Here is a 22,078-nt window from a genome sequence, read left to right as displayed (position 1 = left end):
TTTTGAAATCCTTATAACAACAGTACAGAAGTGCTGAGGGTTACTTATTAAGGCCCCCGATCGCAAAAGGAGAATTTTTTTATGGGAAGATAATGTACCATAATAATATGTATTTATATTAAAAAAAAAAACCCTTCTGTGCTGCTAAACAAGATTGGAGAATTCTAATCAAATGGAGACTGAAACCTTCCTTTGGATGGATCAGAATGATAGTAAAATAAAGAGAACATGTATGGCTGAAGTAGATGGAAAGCATATTTAGGATTAATAACACAGGTAAATCTTTTTGTTGTAAACCCTATAAAGCATTGCCCTATTAAGGGAGTTTGATGTTACTCGGACTTTAGGTGAAGTAAAACAGATTTGATGCAAATTGGAAAGCTGTTTTTGTTTTATTTTAAGTTTTGCAGTACTTTTAGAGATTTTTAAACAATGACTTTTTCCTGCCGCCTTAACTCAACTGTTGTGCGCCAAACACATATGTGTGCAATTCCTGCAAAAAGTGTCAGGGATTAAAGGACTGTATTTTGTGAACCTAATGATAGAATCATTTTCTGTTGCTTTCCCATCGACATATATGGAAGCCATTTACTTTTTATTTGGGCTATACTTCTGAAAACTGAGATTATTTTCTTACCATCCACAAGCTTGATTATAGTTCTGACACCCAAATAAAAGTATGAGTACACAGGATCATAATCCTAATACTGGTCTATTTGTCTGTAATCTAGGAATTGTTATGAGAAGTAATTGCCCTTTTTTAATTTTTGCAAATCTTGATTATTTTTGCACCAAAAATTGGTGCTATTCTGTTTGTATATAACTTTGAAATATCCTTTGTACTTTTTTAATGACAATTTTATGGGACATTTTTTTTAATTGTGTAATGGGATGTCACAATAGCCAAACTGTATAGTTTATTCTTTTTAATACTTTCCTGTGTTTGTGCTTTGTTAGGATGCAGAATTAATACAACTAATTAAAATAATAATCTAATCTAATTTCCTGGGATGTTATATACTTTAGTTAAACATCAGTTATCCTGCCTCCAAGAACAATTACCGTCTGTCCCTCACCCTTATTTTTTCCTTTGAAAGGGGAAGTCCAAATAGGAAAGGATAAAAAAAGGTTTGTAATCTCTAGTGACTAAACTTGCCCAGACTTTTATGTCCACGCCTCTCCCACTTGCTTGACGTCATACTCTTTTTGTCCCCGTCCAGCTCATTGACACAATCGCCTCAGAAATCGGAGAATTGAAACAGGAGATGGTACAGACTGATCTCACACTGGAAGATGGGTCCACTGATTTGCAAAGGTGATTAAAATATATATATTATAATGATTTCTGGCAATGTAAACATGACATGCCTGTTTTCACTGCGCTGTTTTATTCAGGACGCTGACATTTCATGGTAGTTTTCATCCGAGGAGCACAAAAGTCTGTAGGTGCTCCAGCTCATTAATAATGGAGTTTGCCTGTGGGTAGAGGGAGTGTCTAATGATTAAGCTATAGGTATACTTGTCTTAATTTCTTTTAAAAGCAACTGAACTTTACACTCCCACTTCCTTATAGCAAACGCCAACAGCCTAGGACACAGATAAACTTTTTTATCAGGTAACTATTAACATGATTACCAATGTTTGTGGAAATGAATCTTGCCTTTACAATGTAAAGCATGAAAAGTACTCATTGCTTCAGTTGTAATGTTTGTTTGAGAGGAATATAACCAAGGCAAGCATGCTGCTCAGCGTGAATGCAATGAGTAAATATGTGAGTTTCTGGCTAACTGATTTTGTTTTGTAAGGCAGTGAAACAAATAGGAAGGATAAAAACAGGTGATTTTTTTTAAAAGCTTTTTTTTAATGCATCAGGTTTTCTAAACTTGAGTTGTTTTTGTTTATAAAATATGTTTTTAAATTAAATTCGTAATTATGACAACACTTTTTTAAAGAATACACTTATTATAATCTACTAACAATAAATTAGATAAACATATTAAACAATACATGTTTGTTACCAAAGTTTTAAAGAAAGTAAAAGCATTGGACTGATGAAAGTCACTAGCTAAACACCTAGGGACCAAATTCTAGCTATCAGGCACTTAAGTGGAATTAGGTGCATAAGTCTTATCGTACTTCATCCTGCCTGAGTCCCTAAAAAGCAATTAATTCAAGGGGTAGGTGGGTGCTCCTTTTGCTCGTTTTTTTTTGTGTGGGGGGCGGGGGTGAGGTTTTGTGATTCAGTCTTAAGGGCAAAATGATGCTATGTTACAAACGTAAATGCATTAGTGGATTTTCAGGTCTTGAACAGGGTGGAATAGGATTGCACCTAGGTGTAATCCTAAAGTCCACTTAGCCACCTAACAGGCAGAAGAGAGAGACTGTTAGTTCGAAGGATATGATGATCATAAATTGGGTAATTTAGTTACCTCACTGGAGATGATAGGACTCCTTTTTGTAATTATTTGGTTAGTTTTATATGCAAAATATGTTTTGAAAAACTCACTTTTTGTTCCAGTGTCCATCACTGTTATGGGTGTTTTATTCAACTAATTAAAAACAAACTGGGCGCATCTACACTTGCATTAAGGCGCTTTTCCTAATGCGCATTAAATTTAGTACCTCCAATGTGAGGTACTAAACAAATGCTCATTAGGCTGCTTTGATGTGCAGTTTTTAAATGACACTTAATACCTAGTAGCCCATTCTACTACGTATTAGTGTAATAGCACAGTTTTTTACATGACACTTTAATATGCAGTAAATAAGCTGCCACACATTAAACCCCATGTGTAGATGCGCCCATGGAGTGCTGATTTGTACATAGTTAATTTAGTTCCAGTTTCCATCCTGCTACAAATAACAGGTAAAATAAAAACCTAGTTAGTACAAAAGAAATGAATTATTTATCATTTTCGAAGATCATGCATATAAAAATTAAAAATCTGAATAAATGAATTAAGTTATAGAATTGTTTAAATAAGTGCATATAGCTATAGTGTATTCCTCTGGTTTAAAAAAAAAAAAAAAAGTAGTACAAATTTAGTGTAAAGGCTTCAATTAGTTGCAATTCAATGTTTTCATGATTATAAATCTTTCTTTGGAAAAATAACTAAAACGTGAACACAGAATAATATTTAAATTGAATAGTTAAATAAAGGTTTCCTTTTTCCTTATTTAAATAGTGATTAAAATAATTGATTTCAATTGATTTGATTTCAGTTGGTCCTGGGAAAGACTTTCTATTGTTATGCCTATTATTATCTCTGCAGCTAGTTCACAGTTCCCATTTTCTTTGCAGAAGACTCTTGTTCTAGGGGCAGGGTCTTCGTGTGAGGTATTGCAGTTTGTATCTAGAGAAAGCTTAATATACAAACTGTGAATCAAGAAACGTGTGTGTGCACATTTACTTGTGTGTGTTTAGTTTTCTTTAAAAGTGGTTTCATTGGCGTTGGCTGCTTTTTAAAATACATGGGCGAATATGAAGTGGCTCCATGTATTGTACCTTTAATTATGTACCACAACAAATGCTTGAGGTGTGAGGTTTCAGGTGTACAGCTTCAGCAGCTTTCAGTTTGTGTATGACTCAGTGCTATGAAGATTTATACACCATAACTAAATTTTGGAAATAATTTCCCCAGTTTTTTACTCACATCTTTAATCCAGTGCACAATAGCTGGCTGAATGAATATTAGGCCTGACTTTTGACAGGATTGGCCAACCTGTAGCACACATTTCATAAGTACTATGGGCAGCCTTTGTGTATGGCACATGGCAGATCAGGGAGGGAGCAGGCAGCCTAGCACCAGATAGGGCAGAAAGCAGAGCAGCAAATTGGGCAGGGGAAGGGGATCAGTGGCATTTGCAGAGGATGTGGGGCAAATCTGTGGCAGGCGTACCAAAAAGGTTGGCTTCACTGACTTGCAACACATCTCTATGCATCCCATTGCACTTAAAATCATATAGGTGTACAAGTGTCATATGCTGTACCTAATTAAGAGGTTGAGTCAGAATGCTTTAACATGTCACCTTCTGTATTCATCCTTTCAGTATTATGAACAGTCAGGGGCTTGATTATCTCCCCAGTGTAGGTACACATCTGTCAGTGAAGTTAAAGGGAATTATGCACAGGAGTGGGGAAGAGCAGAATGGACCACATGGGCCGTGTGTAGACAAAAAGGGAGGCATGTGTGCACAACTTTTTAAAGTGGCCTAAATGCTTTTGCACCGCTTTAATGGTGTTGGTGTCAGCACGCCTTGGTGGCACATTGCGCATCAATTCCATCCACTGTAGGAAATTCAGCAGCGTAATGCGCCTTAAATGACTTGGGATGCTGGTGCCTCTACAGCTGCGGAGCACCAGGCTCTGTGCAGCTCCATGGCTCTGTAGGAAGCCTTGCACGCAGCCTGGCAGCAGCCCGGGAAAGCAGGCTTCGCCCAAGAAAAGCAGGGAGCCTGATTTCTTACACCCTGCCCCCCTCCCGTCTACCTGCTTACCTGAACTGCATGGGGGCCCGGTGCTTCCCTGCGCAGCTGCGGTGCCCCCTGTGACTGCCCAAACCAGGTGCCTGTGGGCGGGTGCCTCCACTGCCCGAGGGAAGCACCTTTGCAAACCAGGGACCGCTCCACCTGCTGGCAGCTCGCACTCCCCACCCTGCCGGAGAGGCAGGTAAGTCAGTGGGGTGTGTGCAAGACACGCAGGTTTAATCAGCTTTAAATTGAAGTGGTGTTTTTTAAAAACCCACTGCTTCAATTTAGGGCCCCCATTTCATCTACATACACCCATGGATAAACTTCCAGCCTTGTTGTGGTAGTGAATTCAGAAAAAGTGAGCGGAACTCCTTCCCAGCCCTACAGTGCAGCTGCATAGAACCAGGGTACAACTGCAAGTAGTACTTTGAGGACTAGGCAGGAGCTGAAATAATGAGCCCTGTGGCAGAAATAAGCCATAAAGGATCTTGAGAATGTAGTTAGGCCCATTCTACGTGCCTGCTGCTTCCACCAGGAGTGTGGAGAAAGCGCATGCTTTCCTACTGGTTTTTTTTCTGCTGTAGCAGTAAGAACTGCAAAGTCCACTACTTTCCAAGCTTCTGACTCAGTCTGCTTTTCTCTTCTGTAGTCTCTCACAAAGTTTTTTGCTTGGCAGCTACTGTCTTGTTCTCCATTTAGGGCTCCTACAGATGGGCGGGAAGCCTGTTTCGACATGCTAGAAATCCAGTATCAGTGGACACATTCAATTCCTTTCAGCAAAGTGGCATGGAGAAAACTCTATAGGATCTAGCTCTTTTGTTTTGGATGACATGAAAAATGCTGTTTGTAGCACTGTAGCTTTCTCTCTCATCTTGGCCCCTAAGGCTGGGAGAGGACTTGGTAGAGGAAATACAAATCACTGCTGCTTAATACGAGCAAGTTCCTTCCACACTGCAGTGGAAAGTTAAGGCAGCTTCATGCCAAGGGGTTTGTGCTGCAAGGCCCACCAGGGAAGTGAAGATCCCTTGAGGTACTGGAGCCCAGAGGCCCAGTTGGTTAAGGGAAGAGCTGGTAGACAGGCTTTGCTAAGCTGTACTGTCTGGGAAGTGCTGAGGCCTATAGAGCCAGGCCTGAAGCAAAGGGCAACTGCTGATGCCTCTGTGTAGAGACCACAGCCTGAGTATTAGACCTCCTGAGGAGTGAAGCCAAAGTAAATGGGACCTGTAGTCGCTAGAAGTGTAGGATGGGGAATAATGGAGTCTCCAAAATGGACAAAGTCATCAAAAAACACAACATGGAGGACATGTCTTCACTGCAGAGTTAACCTGGTGAGGCCAATGTAAACCCTCCATCTACCCCTCCTCCAGCATAAGAGTTGACAAAACTGGTTCATCTTGGTTTCTGCTGTTTTGGTAAAAGGGTTTTGCTGCAGCCTTCTTGGCTTTGCTCCTGTGAACCCTAAGTATGATTGCATCCCCAAGAGTTGTTAGCCACAAGAAGCACAGTGTATTATTCCCTGTGTGATTTTTGGTTTCATTTTTAGCAGCACTTGAATAAAGGATCCAATTATACCAATGTTTGCACTAAGCCTAGCATTAAGTTCTCCACAGGCTCCAAGACCTGCTTGAAAAAACCATGTAAACACTCAGTCTGGACCAAAGCTGGTGTTACCACAGATGCACTGTTACCAGTCTCCAGGTTAAGTGGCTATGTCTATGTGAGCTCCAGTGACTCCAGTATAGGCAGACCTAATGAGTAAGTCAGCTGACTTAGAACTGAGTAAGTCACCTGAGCATAATACTGAATTATCTGTACATGACAGAGGGCTTGCAGAGAGAGCCTATATAAAGACTGAATCTTGGGTGGAGCTCCCATTTCAAAAAAGTCTCCCTGTCAAAGGAGGGGGAGGTCTTGTGGAGTTGATCAACTGATTTCTGGGTAGCAAAAGTTGGGGCACAGGTTACAGAGCCAAAACGAGTGAATTGGACAGGATTGAGTCTGATGAAGAAAAATCCCTCAATGCTGATCATTCTTAAAGGAAATACGCATATTTTTCTCTGTGTGTGTGTGTGTGTGCGTGCGCGCGTGCACATGTGTGTGTGCATGTATGCGCAAGCATGTGTGCGTTCCAGTGTGCAGTTTACAAGGCAGCAAACTGCTGGTTACAAGTTGTAACCTGCTCTCTGCTCTTTTTACCATGATTTAACTGTGGATAGGATATATCTAGGCATTCCTTTCGTACCTTCAACTGTTTTCCACGTACTCAAGGGTTCTCTCAAACAGAAAGAAACAGGGCAGAATCTTTGATCATTGTGAGTTTTATGTTTGAACACAGTGGGTGCATCCAGACGTATAGGTATGTGCTGTTTGTGGTGCCACAAACTGCACACGTTGCACATTAAACCATATGTGGTGCTGCTAGTTTGCAGCACAGAGGCAAAATTTGTTACCAGGATTTCCTAGTAGCAGAAAAAAACCTTGGGGAAAAAAAGTGGTGCAAAGCACGTGAAAATAGTGTGCACCAGGACAAAAGTGGAGATGGAGGAGCACGTGTCCCAGGGCTGCCTGCTCCCTCTTTGCCACATGCTGCGGAGACAGGGGAGCACCAGCCCAGGGCTGCCTGTTCCCCTGTCTTGAGACACACTGCGCCCCAGTCAGCCGCTTGGCGGAGCCCTGGGCTGCCTGCTCCCCTGTCTCCATGTGCCATTTCCAAGCTGGTTGGGGTGCAGTGTACTTCAGCACAGGGGCTGCCTGCCAGTTATCCCAGTGCTAAGGAATGCTGTGCCCTAGCCAGTCCCCTCTCCCTCCCCTGCAGCACGTGGAGCCCAGCTGAGAGCTGGGAGGAGTTGGGCATGGCAGACAAGGGCATGTGCAGGGACATGCACTGCGTCACAAAGTAGCAACATAGATTTGTGCCACTGCTATTTGTGCTGCTGCAAGTGCACACCTCTGCTTATCTAGACGTGGCCCATAAGTGCAGAAATCTGTTAGAATCTGTGATGGCAGTAGCTCAAATCTACAGAAGTTCCATGCAGATTTTTCTGTTTTGCTTTTTAAATTTTACTTGGTATTAGCTTCATATTTCTCTGGAAGATATAATTATGAAACACCAAGAAAGTCATTAGTATTTGCTGTCACTGGACAATGTCTGTTGTCACAACTTTTTTCTATATACAGTTGAAGTAATCAGATGGCTGGCTGTGGATTTCTTGTTCTATGTCACGTTGCTGTTGTTATCAAAGATACCTAATGAGACAAGCTCCTGTCCCAAGGAGTTCACAGTCCGTGCCCAAGAAGTGCTGAGTATCCACAACCTTCACTGTTGCAGATTAGATCTAGTCTTATATTCCTTTCAATTAATGGATAATTTCTTAAAGAAAATGCAGAGGATCAGGGCTTGGTCCTCAGTTACACGAAAACAGCGTAGAGATGTTGTTACAGCAAGTATAGTGCTGGGCTGTCCCCTAGATCCTGGCTTCCATGAAATCAGCTAACCTGCAGTTGTACGTACATTTGTCAACTGATCTTCCATGGTTCAACCATGCATAGTGTCTCTTCACTGTCTTCTGCTGTCTAGGTTTTCTAGAGAAACTGTTTTATCAAAATGCCGTTTGTTCCCAGTTTATTCAGATGACATTAAGAAGATTTGCCAGCGCTGATCCTTCTCAGAACCATTAACCTTTGAATTGGAGAGAGTCTTTGGTAAATGTTACACTGCTGTATTCATAAGCTCTTATCTTGCTGTGAGAGGCCAGCCAAGAAGCAGCTGTAAGAAGCTATATATATACGTCATTAAGGTGTGGGCACCTGCCCTACATTCTTTCCTGAATCCTGGCATGGAGAACCATTTGAGTAGCTAGAGCTTCTGACAAGGAATGCGTTCACCTTGACAACTTCTTATTTAAACTAATGTTTGTACATGTTAGCAGGGTGTGTGTGTGCAACTGTATTTTTGGGAGCTCAGTACTCTGAATTACTTTTGAACCACCTGTAGAGAAGAGGGGAGCTGTGATAGATGTGTATGGGTGCACACATTCTTGACATTCTTCAGATGTCTTCACTCCAGCAAGCAGCCCATTGCTGACCCTGTAGTTGATGCCAGGAATGCTCCTTCTTTGGTAGCTGACTATATTTTTACATGAATAAAACGACTTCCTCTCAAATAGATTCCCTCTGCAACTTGTTTGGTCTCCACCAGCTGATTATGGTGTAGCAATAGGTCTTGACATAGTTAAGCCCACAGCCCACTTCTAATACATGGTAAAGCCCTTCTTTAAATAATGGCATTAAAGGTATTAAACTTTTGCTTGGGAAAGCACATTTGGCCTGAACATTGCTATCTGGCTGTGGCCAAACAAGGTTGTTTCTGCAGACTGCTTCAGAGTCGCACTTCCTAAAGGTGTTATCTTGATTGGAGAATTGACTTCTGTGCTGCTTGCTGTAATTTATCACTTATTTCTGGCAGGACCAATAGTGTCCTCTAGGTGCTTTGTATATTTAAAAGGCACTGTGTGTATTTTACAGCTGATAGTTTAATATACACAAACCAGAAGAAATAGAGGGCAAGGGAAGTATCAAAGAACATAGGTGGTCAGGTGGCAACTGGACAGTTCCTGGTAATGGAAAGTTTTAATAATGGTTGTACCTCTTATTTGGCCTTGTAGTTTTGGGGTATATATATTTCCCCCTTGCTTTCCTTCTTGGCCCTGCTCAGATTGTGATGCTGATCATAGTGAAGAGAAGAGATCCTGTTGGTCTTGAACTTAAACTGTGATCAATTGGTCAGGGAGTGCAGGAGCGGTGAGATATGGGAATAGGAGCAACCATGGTTGAAATAGTTGGCTGGGATATATAGGGAAGAGTGAGCTGTTCTACAAAAAGGGCTGAAGCCACCTACTTCCCACTTAGAACAAGTGGAGAGTGTGGGGAAATATCATTTCAATTTGTTTGTTGTTTTGTTTCTGGACTACACACCACTCTTCCTGATTTGTGGCTGAGTAAGTCAAAATCCAGCCCATTATAATTGGCAGTGCAGAGACCCGTGCAATTACTAGGGGGGAAAAATACTTCTGTGCCCGATCTCAGGGGCGTTCAGCACATACATGCCCAGCTTTCCTGTCCCTGTTCTAATTCTGCAGCAGGAGATCAGTTGCCAAAGTAACTGTTGCGTAGCTGGTTCTAACAATGAAAGAATCACAGGATGTGCTTTGGGTTCAGAAACAAGGAAGCCATGCAGAAGTATGTGCACAAGCCATACGGTGAGTTCAAGTCTGTGACTGATGGGGACACTTTGTATAAGGCATTTGGCAGTGGTCAGCACATTTAATTTCCTTGTAGGCTTTTGTTCTGAATGTTCAGCTAGCTGTGTAACCCCAGCAACTGGTCTTATTATTGAGTTAAGCAACTATTTCATAACTTACCTCACTGCTGGATACATCTTGAACTTGGGTTGGTTTGCCAGAGTCCTCATTCAGAGCCAGTTTCTGCTTTTGCTCCTTACTTAGGAAGAATGAAATGTCAAGGCCAAAGCAATTATGTTGATAAAGTTTAAATATTCACTTGTTTCTTTAATTCCAGTTGTGAGGAAAGTGTGAGCCAAATAGAGAGAAACTGGCAAAAAGTAGTTTACAGATGTTGGCTACAAAAATAGTTGTAACATTTATTCTTCTGAGGACTTGTCTGGTTGGATAAGTTGGTGTTTTTTGGAAGCATGTCTTTGTGTGATGGGTCAGCAAGAGTCAAGATGCAGAAGTATATGAGGAGACACTGAGGTGATACCAGTGGCAGTGGAAAAAGGTGGCAGTCAAATATTGTGATAGGTAAATATGAGTGACTAGTTTAGGCTGAGCTCATATCATACATAATCTTGAAGGCCCAGAGAGAAGAAGCTAATATATGAAATGGTGGAGAAGGGTATGCCAGTAGAATGGTGCAGAGATGGCCAGTACTACAGTGTACACACTGAGCACACTTCAAATGGGCTTGAGCTTTGCAAAGTTTGTGCTGGTTCTAACTTTTGAGCTCTAGATGAGAATAAAAATATGGGAACAGCATTCATTGCAAGTCTCAAAATAAAAATCTCACCATGAACATACCAGAGAAATGGGTATTAAAAAGGAGAGCCTGTTTAATTAATCTATACACTCGTGTATGTGTGCTTGTAGCATCTCCTTGCACTAACTGTAGAATCTCAGGCTGTTGTCTGCCTGGCAGTAACCTACTTTATAGTACTCTTTAAGAGAGCTTGTGGACAGAATTAGCATTATGAAGTCTCAATAGAAAAAACACCAGGTGAGGTAAATGTCCATGCTGTTAGCATTAAACAGAGCCTTTGTAGAATGCAGTGATTATCCCTTGAGAAATGTATGCCTACCTTTTCTAAATTTTTGTTTTATTTATCTTCCTTATAGCCTAGTAAAGGACATGGATGATGTCTGTTGTGAGAAAAAGGACTCTAAAAGCTGCCCCCGGGATTCTGGATATGACAGCCTCTCCAACAAACTCAGCATACTAGACAAGCTTCTTCATACTCATCCTGTGTGGCTACAGCTTGGCTTGAATGACAATGAAGCAGTGGAAATTCTGCAGTCCCAGCTTCCTGGGGTAAGAGACAGATCTTCAAAATATGTAAATTCTTTGTAAGCAACTGTAAAAGTCTTGGTAGCAAGTTGGATATTTCCTTTGATCAAAGGAAGCTTGTCCCAAGTATGACCACAGCAGCTGGAATTCCAGGCACACCTTCATTTATATAATGACTGTTATTTAGGGTAATACTCTGAGTTCGAATGTGGGGGCTGCAGAGATGTACATCTAAGCTGCTAGAGCCTGAGCAATGGAGCCAGGCTTCTCTAGCTGGGCTGGTATCAGACTTGCATCCTCTTTTGATTCTGTTTCACCTATTGGAACTGAAGTCAACTTAGGCACATAATTATGATGCTGTTCCACCCTGCTTAAGTTTTGGAAATCCATTAATGCTTCTATTTTTGTAATGCACTGTCATTTGACCCTTAAGACTGTCACAAAAAAGCAGCAAGGAGGAAGAAGACCAATTCATCTTCACTTGTTTTTCATGGAATTGATCATGGTGGAAGAGAATCGCCCATAGATACCCATATCCACTTATGTGCCTAACAGCCGGAATAGAATCTTCTAACCCTTTGTGTACAGTTGGTTTCCCCTGTACCAATGATTTGCAACTAGGATGCTGCAGAGCCCTGTGTTGCCTTGAGATCCTTTCAAAGGTGCCATGGGTTGCCATGCAGTGTTATCACTGGTAGGTGTGCAAACATGATAAACAAGATAAACCCAGAAATGTCAAATGGGAATCCATGGTGTTAAAAATATTCTGACCTGATGTGGTCGTCTGAGTTCTTTGCTACAGAAGAATTGCTGTAGTATTTTTCTGTAGTCAAAAAATGAGTGAAAGCTAAGAGCTGACATTTTCCAAGGTGTTCCTTGAGTCTAAAAAAGGTTGAGCACCACTGCCCTACACTATTAGGCTTCAATCCCCCATGTGTGTAAAGTAGCCTGCAGGACAGGGACAAAACTCAAGATCTCCTTTGCTGGAAAGCCCCTCATAAACATGGTGATGGGAGAAGAAAAGTTAGGAAGTTTATAAATATAAATCATAGAAAAGCAAAATCCTTCATCTGACGTTAATTTCTTTGGGCATTTAGACAAGTAACTCATCCCGGGTATGTCTACATGACACAGTTGAGTGCTGTTACCCAAGCTCTCTGAATAAGTTAACTTTTGCTGAGACCAGTACAGCAGCATTAGTGACACACTTTTCCCAGGCCATTTAACCTTGCTTGCGCTGTATAGGAATACTCCTAATTTCCAGTCATCTCATTCGTCTTTTCAAATCAAAGTTCATATTTTGCTAAGTACAAGCTGGCCTGAGAAACAGGGCTGATTAGCTTGGGCAGAACACAATGATGGCTTCTAGTACCTGAGCTAGTTCAGGGCACCTATACTTGTGCAGCGAGGCTGCTCTGATGCGCTGTAATTACAGCACATCAAAGCAGACTATTAATTGAGTCTTCTGGAGCATGGTGTGTACCACACTCCAGCAGACTCCAGCATCATGTGTATCAGCGTCCCTGTGCTGAAAAATGATGGCTGAAGCGCTTTAACTAAAGCATGTTTGACAGACTTTATTTAAAGCGCCCCTGCTGCCATTTTTCAGTACAGGGATGCTGATGCACATGACACTGCAGGCACTTTAATTAAAGCAGCTCTCAGAGCTGCTCTAATTAAAGCGCTACCCCCCCATCCCCCAACCAAGTACATCTGTAAATGCCCTCAGTAATCTGCACAGTGCTGCACTGAGTGGGGATACCTACCTTACAGCTCTACGACTGGAAAGGACCTCAAGGGCCACTTAGTCCAATTCACTGCAAAGATGCAGGATGCACTGGTCCTAACCATCCTAGATGGATTTTTACCAAGCCTCTACCCTAATACTGGGATATTCAAAGCAAGCTACGTGAGCTGGATTTCAATAGGAAGTGGGAATCAAACTGAAGGATTTCTTATGATTTATAATTTTTAAGAATATTTACAAGCACTTTTCTGCTTCCATCCCAATTTTTATGAGAAGCTTTTCAGAGAGGGAGAAACTGCACTTCTCAACAGAATTATTTAGCCCAGGGAAGAGACACACTAACACAGCTAGACTGCTTCCCATACCTGAACTAGGTCTCGGTGAGCAAGCTCAAGGCTCTCCACACAACTTCATTGTGCCAAGTAGACATGCCCTTCTTTCAAACCTCTTATTACTCATTTCAAGTAAAAATTAATTTATATTAAATCTATTTTTGAGACTGAAACATGTTCTTGTTATACCTGTGTACTTCCTCAAATATTTGTGTTTTTAATATGTGTAGTTCACCTTTCAAAGACATATCATCAACTGTACCTACTTAGTTACCATTTGGACCCTGTAGTATACTACCACCCAACACTATTCTGTCTTTATAGGTACTGATACCAACCTGTGCATTCCAATCCAAGACTAAAATAATATTATAAAGATTAGAATCAACTGAGGGTTTTGTATTGAAATGAAGGCATAACAAGGATTGATGGCTGGAAGCAGAAGCAAGGCAAATTCAAGCTAGAAATAAAGCATGTATTTTTAGGAGTGAGGGTAGTTAACATTAGGAGCAATTTATCAAAGGATGTATAAATTCTGCCTCATTTTGCCATCATTAAATGAAGATAGTATGTCTTACTAAAAGAGATGCAACTGTTTCACCATAAATTATTGGGCTTGATAGGAGGATCAGTGAGTGAAGTTCTCAGACAGGTGTTGTGCAGGAGGTCAGATTAGATTACCATAATCTCCATTTTGGGTTTAAAACCTATTAAAAGTATGTGTAATAAAAGTCTGTAAACATTTGTGCCCTTTTTTGCCTTAATAGATCTTTCTGGTCAGGAAATCCACAAGACTGCAGAAAAAAGTCATATCACTACGTCTGCCCAGTGAATTTGGGTCCTGCCTGAAGGAATTTGCAATAAAAGAAAGCACATACAGTAAGTTATGTTATGGAGACCTTGGTCCTTTGTCAGACCTTATAAATCTTTGTACTCCTGTGCACCTTGCACAGGAGAATCTTAGCCTGATGGCTGTAAGGAGCAGAAAAGCATCCAGCATGAGGGGAATAACAGCATGTGCTGTTAAAGGCACCTGTATTACGAATGGCTCCACAGCCATCTGGGTAGATCTCTGAATGAGTTGGACTGGTTTGGAGAGGGTAGAGATATACAGGGTCCTATTCAGCAAGGTCAACACTATAATTTTTGCAAAATAAAGCTAAGAGTGTACTGGTACATATTAACAGGAGTATTGCAAGTCATGGGAGGTGCTTCTTGCCCTCCGTGCAGTGTGGGTGAGACCTCACCTAGAGTACTTTGTGTTGGGACACTGCACTTTAAGAAAGACATGGACAGATGGGAAACAGTCTATATCCCTTCCAGCCCTTTTTCCCTCTAATTTCTAAGCTAGTGAGTAATTTTAATGAAGACAGTTGGCATATTCATGGGCTTAAGGTTAGGCATGTATGAAGTACCTTGCTTAATTAAACCTTGCTAGACTGTTCTCAGTGGTGACAGGAAACAGAATAAGGAGCAGTGGTCTCAAGTTGCAGCAAGGGAGGTTTAAGTTGGATATTAGGAAAAATATTCTCAGTAGGAGAATGAAGCACTGGCTAGAACAGGTTACCCAGAGAGGTGGAGAAATCTCCATCCTTGGAGGTTTTTAAGACCCAGGTAGGCAAAGCCCTGGCTGGAATGTTCTAGTTGGGGCTGGTCCTGCTTCGAGCAGGGGGTTGGACTAGATGATCTCCTGAGGTCCCTTCCAACCCTAATTTTCTATGATTAATTGGGGTGTCTGTGCTTTCAGTCTTCACTGGTGAAGCTTTCTTAGTATCCCAGACAGAATTTAAATGACCCTTTTCCTAGAAACACCATTAATGTTCCCACCAGGGTAGGACACCAAGGTGACTCTTTCCTCTGTCAGCTGTCTCCCATAAGTACAAATGAGAGTCTGGGATTATGAATTATTTTTAGTCCTTAATTTGATGCATAGGGTTAAGAACAGTTTTTCACCAAATGAGGGATCAGAATTTAACCCCTTAAAAAAGTTTCTAGTGAAAGAATTGTTTTGGATGTGAGGTCACAATTGTTTATTTTTTGTAATGTTGCAAGCATGTTCCCTGTCTTCATTACTACAAATAAAAAACAGTGGCAGGATTCCAGTAGATTTCAAAACAAAATTTTAGTGATCTATGTAAAGGGAGGAGGGTGAAAAAATACTTCTGAGAAAAACTGGGCATGAAAAAAAGCAGCTTATGATGATTTATAGCATAATTTGGAAACTTCAAATGGAACAAAGGAGCTTATTTTAACATGCTGAACATTGGAAATGTTTTCAACTGAGCAGCCTTCTTCAGGAATGATCTGTGGAGGAAGAGCTATTTCCTTTCTCTAATGACCCCTGTGGTTTCATTTAGGTTTTTTTTCCCTCACTCCAAAACTGTAATTGTAACTATTTATAGATTTTGGTCAGTCAGAGATGATGTTTATCCAGTAGAGGATAACGTTATTGGTGATAACAGTCACCTTTTTCCCACTCTCAAATGAATGTAATATCTGTGAAAGCTGCTTGACTGACAGCAATAGAAAATGTTTAATCTGTGTTATCTAAGGTTATGTCCTGGTGCTTATTATGGCAATTAAGCCCCCTTGCCAAACTTCTAGTATGTTACTTATCCATGAACCAAGTTTTGCTTCAGGTGGAGAGTATCAACTGGGATGCGATGGGTTTAATTTGTGGATTTAGGGTTACTCAGTGTTTGTGATCAAGATTTTCAAAGCTGGGTAGGCAATCTGGATGCAAACCATCTGGTAAATCCCCCAGATTCATTTGTTATTTTTTATTTTGTGCCTTATTTGGATAGAGCTTTTTAGTTGGGGAAGGTTTTTTTTTTTTGAAAGGGAGAGTTTGCATTTTGCTATAAAATACAAAAGGCATATCTCATCCCCTAGTAAGGCATGAAGAGCTTGAATTTAATAATGACATCATTTTGATTTAGCTGTTACATGACTCTTAACCCAAGAGCAGACAGATCCTGATGGTGGCTGAAGCTTGTGGCTCCCTAGAGTTTGGAGCCCTATGTTCCAAAAAGAATGGAGAGCGATGGCCTTTGGCTTCTGCGGCCATAAAGACTCATCTGCACGAAGCAGCAACAGTTGTCACACACAGTGTGCGTTCGTTATCATCTGCCGTGGAAGCTTTTTTGCAGGCCCTTTTTTGAGGGTGATTGATTTGTTCATGGGCTTGTTCTATGACAATCCTGGGCTTTCCATCACCCAGGGTCTAACATTCTGGAAAAGTTTCACAGAGAGAGCTTGGCCCTGACTCATTGGGGATTTTGTTATCAATGGTAGAAGTTTATGTAGTCTGGAAAGTTATGGGGAGGTAGCCTAGCACAGGGAGCACCAATGTGATATTGTTTTTGCTGGCCACCAAGAGACATTCCAGAATATACCTTTAAGCTTACACATTGCTTTCTCATCATGTTCTTGTAGAAGGAATTACTATGATTCAATCTGAATGTTTCTGAGGCATGTATCCTCATAAGTAAATGGATTAATATGTAAAGAATGCCTGTATCTACAAAACACCTACAGTATGTACAGACACTGCATATTTGCTTGCATTAGCCACTGTGCCTCTGGGAAGATAATTCAATCTCTGAAACCTTCACGCTACAGTATGAACCAGTTGCAAGGTGTTTGGCTTTGGGGGCTTTCCATAGCAACCACTGACCAGTTCTTTTGTAACTGTTCTCAGGCAGATTCATATGAGGCAGCCAGGAGGTAAAAGGTCTCCTCCTGCTTACTGTTCTTCTGAGCTTCTATTGCTTGGGTTGATTTTTCACCATTGGCAGGAGCGGCTGTAGCTATACTTGATACCAAAGGTGCTGCTTTCTGTTCCAACACAGATTAATTTGTTTATGGTTTGTAAAAATGTATATCAGTACAGAGCCATGTACAGTAACCAAGTATAATAACAATCTCTGTGCATTTACAATAACTGTATTCGTTTGGCTTTTTAGAAGAGTTCTAATTCAGACTTGTTTAATACATTTTTTCCTAATAATTTGTAAAAGCCACCACATAGTGTGAGTGAGAAGCAGCATTGGCTTTAGAGAACTTTGTTAAAAGGAGAGAATTCCTGGATTTGTCACTTATTGTGATGCATATTTATTGAAACTGCCATACCTGGCAAAAAAAACCTCAGTGGATGAACAGCAAGAGAAGGAAAGTGAGTTTTAAAATGAATTGCTTAATATAAATACTATGGGTAACACAAAGCCTCCATTATTATTGATTTCCTGGTTGTGCAACTCTAGTTTCTTTTGATCCATTTCCCAAGGACTAGAACATGTGTTTAGAATGAAAAAAAACCCCAACTCCACTGCCCAGACTATTACTATATTTACTAAAATGTCTTTGGCCGAGACATACACTCCTCCACAGAGTTGTTTTTGATTTAACAAAACAGTAGTTGGCTTGATGTTACAAGCTTACTACCACTAATGCTATGTAAAAACTGGAAGTGTTGTTATGCTTGTTTTCTTAGAATATTATTTAAGGACTGATTTGTTTCTTCCCACCCCCCTCCCTGAATCTATCTTTGCAGCCTTTTCCTTGGAGGGTTCTGGAATAAGTTTTGCTGATTTATTCAGGCTCATTGCTTTCTACTGTATTAGCAGGTAAGATTGCATGCTGTTCTGAGTACTGTTTGTTACACGGTCCTTAAAAGTGAGTCTCAGTGATTTTCTTGGTTAAACATGATTGTAAATATTACTAGGCTGTTTTAGAAGGTAACTGAATAAATAACAGCAGAGTATGATCAGAGGTAAAAAACTACTAAGGAAATAAATTGTCTTATGTGGCATTGGCAAACAAAAGACTCCAAAGATGTGGACATTCTCTGTTTACCACAGGACCTCACTGATCTGTTTTTCAGTGAACCACAAATCCACAAGTGTGCAATTCATTGTGAAATCCTGCTGCTGTGGGAGGGACCAGGCCAGGTGACGACATGTGTCCTGCAAGCCTGTGGGATTTTCCCACATTGCTATCTACCTCTGCCTTTGGCATGGTCCAAGGCAGGAAATGGCTACTTGCCCTCTCTGCATCCTGTGTTTAATGAATGTGGATGTGCTGCTTCTGTGCTGTGATTTTGGGCAGAGGAGACTGCCATTGTTCCTGCTGGCCAGAATGAAGAACTGGCCAGCAAAAGACTCACAAAAGTTCTCCCGAGTCAAACAGCACCATAACTTCAGGAACTGAACCCTACTTCTTCTCTTCAGTCACAGTTCTTATGAGAGCTGTTGCTTCTTCTAGGTCCCTTGTGGCATGGATCCCAGCAGCCAGGAGACAGCAGACAAGGCAATCGCCAAATCTGTGCTCAGAGGACCTGAGCTCTGTCACTGATTTTTCCTCTTCCAGTGAAAAGGGGCTGGAGGAGGAGCTGGGAGTAATTCTTTTCTCTGCTCAGAACTGGCAGTACTGGCAGTACTATTAGCTTTTCTTCCATCGTGGGTCTGGTTGCAATGCTGAGGATAGTTTCAATTCAAGTGCATTTCTCCTCCTCCTCTAGCATTGCCAATGTCCAAACCCGACTGCAGCATCGCTGTCCTTCCCCCAGGTCAGCATGGACTACTGAAGTGTCTTTGTAGTCACAGAGACGCTGTACACAGATGCTTAATGGGGAGGCAGTGTGACCTGTTCCAGGGAGCACAAGTCTGAGACTCAGGCAGTGGCTTCAGTTCTGTTCCACCCTGTCATTGACCTGGGTGACCTAGGGACAGTTACACGCCTCTCCCTTGATTCTCTGTCTTTAAGATGGATATAATTTTATACTTCACTCCTTTAGATGCTCTTGAGGTCTCCTAATGAACACTGCTTTCTAAGAGCAAGGTATTTAAAGAAGGACAGCATATAAACAAAGGAAGGAGTGAGGCAGCAAGGCTGCCTTCTGACTCAGAAATGTTGCTGTATTAAGAATGCAACTTGAGTTCATCTCTTTGAGTGGTGACTTATTTAACCAGCCCAGTAAGCTCTCAACCATTTGGGAGTGACAGTTGCCAGAGGCAATAATAGAGTGCATTTTATTGAATAGATTGATAAAGATTACTTTATATTGCAGAGCATTACAGCCAACAAAAATCATACATTGCATACATGTAACAGTTATGACCAGGAGTGCTCAAGCCCTGTCCTGCAGGCCAGATCCAGCCCACGTAGCCATGTCACTTGGCCTGCAGGGCTCCCCCGGGGTTCCAGAAATTTGGTTGCTCAGGACAGGTGGCAGAATTAATTGCCACTCCCCAGCTGCCAAATGTTTGAACCTGTGGAGCACCCTGCAGACTACTGTGGACTTGTGTATCGGGTTAGGCAGCACAGGGCTGGATCCCGGTGGCATAGGGCCCACCCCCGCACACTGACCCCATGTCAGTTCCAGCCTGTAGACTGGCCTCACACCCCTCATCCGACCCATGAGGCTGAATGGTTGAGCATCTCTGGTTTTGACAGGTTTCAGCCTTATGACTGTCCTATAACAGTTGTTTCACTTGTTCTTCATTTAGCATGTGCTGAAAAAGTACCTAATGTTCATCCTCTGAACTTATTTTAGTCTAAATTTGGTTCTTTTGGGGAGTCCCAGACTGGTAGCATTGGGGACTTGAGTTCTCTACTGACCAGTTAGAAGCAGGATTATTTGGTTTAGCATGCTGAATCTGGACTGCAGGGCTTCTCACGGGCTGCACAACTTACCTCTGACAGCAGCATTAACCCCTGTATGTTATCTCTGCTGCCATTGGTTGCCCTGCCACCCAAAGGTGTCCCCAAATAGAGATCTCAACCTGGAAATTCTGCAGTGGGGCAACCAGTATCCATGGGGTTAATGCCATCACCACTGAAAGGCAGTGGTGTGAGTGTTGCTGGCATTAACCCCCAAGGTGCTAGTCCTGCCAGCACAGTGGCTCTGACAGCTACAGGGGTTTATACTACTGCTGTTTGTCCTGCAGTTAAATTTGTAGCCATTTGTACACCCCGAGGGATTCCTCTCTAAGGGCACAGGGCAGTTTTGTCTCTCTGCCTTGGCTGCTTAGGCTGTCAGCAAGGCTGGCAGTTAGTGCCTACTGTGATGGTCATTTATGGCAAGATTAGATTAATATATTGTCCACTGGAACTGAATCAAGATCACCAAGCTATTTGTTGTTTGTGTTGCCAAAGCATCTAGAAATCCCACCTGAGATTTGACCCCCATTATATTAGGCTGTATACATACATGTGGTAGAAGACACGTTCATGTTACGTGAACCCTATGAGAGTTTTTTTTTAGGAGTGTAGTGGTTGTTTAGGTTCACCCACATAGTTTCTGTGAGGGCATTTAGTGCACTAGATGAAGTATGTCACATTCTGTGACAGGCACATGTAGGATTCTGATGGATTCATTGTGGGGAGTACTGATTGTGCTGGCAGTGGAGATAGGTTTGGGGATATGTTGATAGGTTTTCCAGATTTGTGTCCCATTTGATGTGTGTTGATTAGCAAGGAGTTTCCTTCTGACGATGTGTTTGGCAAGATTTGGAGGTTGTTTGAAAGCCAGGAGCAGGGAATATTTCTGTCAAGGTCTGCCTCTTCAAGTATAGGCTGTAATTGTTTGGTGGTCACAGAAACTACGTGGGTGAAACTAAACAATCATTACCCTCCAGAATGAACTTTCACAGAAGAAAGATAAAGTTCAAAGACACACAATTACCTATAGGAGAACACTTTTCACAGAACAAACACTCCATTTCTGACCTCACAATCCTTATACACAAGGGAAATCTACAAAACACCTTCAGAAGACAGGCCTGGGAACAATAATTCATAACTTTATCAGACTCTAAACACCATAGACTAAACATAGATGATGGTTTCATAACTTTTTGTAATCTAATTTGTGTCTCTTCCAACTTCTCAATACTCCACAAATAATAATGACCCTTGTCTATTGCTTTGAAACTACTGCTGAGTTCTCTTTGCTCCTAGTTTACACCTCTCCTCCACTCCAGTTAGCTCAGTTAGTGGCTGATTAGTTCAGCTGGTTAGAATGTGGTGCTTATAATGCCAAGGTTGCAAGTTTGTTCCCTATATGGGACACAAGATTGGACCCAAGGGGTGCATCCCCAGGACCAGGAACGTGTGTTCTCCAGAGACAACTAGCAGTGGCACATATTTGTGCCACAGCTAGTTGCCCCTGGGGAATGTCCCCACACATGTGTACTGGTATGTGGCAAACTGCCTCGGGTGGGGATGGGGAAGCTGGGACCAGCACCTGGGCTGGTTCCTGCAGCCTTACCTTGGGTCCTGGGGCCTCCTGGGGTTCCAGCAGCAACAATCCAGGTGCACAGAGCCTGGCTGGCAGCCAGTGTGTCTGTGGCCAGCTAGGCTCTGGTTCTGGGCAGCACACACTGCCACCATGTGCACTACCCCATTTTTTTCTGGAGCAGGTTTTTTTGACACTGGGATCTCCCAGTGTTAAAGAAACCTGCTGTGCTGCAAATTAGCAGCATGGTGAATGCCTGCATGTGTGGTGCCTGCAGTTTGTGGCACCACAGATAGGTCTGCAGTGCCACAAACTGCATGTGCGCGCTCTTAGGATGCGCCCTGCCTTAGACAGGGGGTTGGATTAGACCTCTTGAGATCCCTTCCAGCCCTGCTTCTCTGTGATACTGAGTGCCTGCTTTCTTTGACATAGGGTTGGAGTGTTGTTGTCATGTTGTTCTTGTTGGAGTATTGATGGTCCAGGAAATGCATGAGAAGCATTTTTTTTTTTTGGGGTGATATCTTTTATTGGATCAACTGGATAACTGTGACAGATTAGGCAAGCTTTCAGGCACAAAGTTGCCCTCCTTTTGATGTGGAGTAAGCTAGCTTCTGTTGCTTCTGTTTCCAGAGTGGGAAAGAAGCAAGCGTGCCCAGAAGCTTGTCTAACATCTCTTCCAACTATACAGTTGATCCAATAAAAGGTATCACCAAT

The 22,078-nt window shown here is 41.9% G+C and overlaps 1 protein-coding gene across 3 annotated transcripts in view; it reads left to right on the top strand.

The window, feature by feature from the left end:
• Positions 1-22,078, top strand: part of RIN2 (Ras and Rab interactor 2) — a 159,066-nt gene that overhangs the window by 97,762 nt on the left and 39,226 nt on the right. For all 3 annotated transcript variants that reach the window (XM_059720253.1, XM_006265897.3, XM_059720254.1), the window contains exons 3-6: positions 1,221-1,315; positions 10,881-11,073; positions 13,896-14,007; positions 17,681-17,753. In XM_059720253.1, the coding sequence (XP_059576236.1) occupies positions 1,221-1,315; positions 10,881-11,073; positions 13,896-14,007; positions 17,681-17,753 (473 nt within the window). The remainder of the gene's footprint in view (positions 1-1,220; positions 1,316-10,880; positions 11,074-13,895; positions 14,008-17,680; positions 17,754-22,078) is intronic.

The sequence above is a fragment of the Alligator mississippiensis genome, chromosome 1 (assembly GCF_030867095.1).
Source record: "Alligator mississippiensis isolate rAllMis1 chromosome 1, rAllMis1, whole genome shotgun sequence".
Classification (NCBI taxonomy): Eukaryota; Metazoa; Chordata; order Crocodylia; family Alligatoridae; genus Alligator; species Alligator mississippiensis.
The sequence above is the reverse complement of the archived record's forward strand: the minus strand, read 5'-3'. Positions and strand labels throughout refer to the sequence as shown.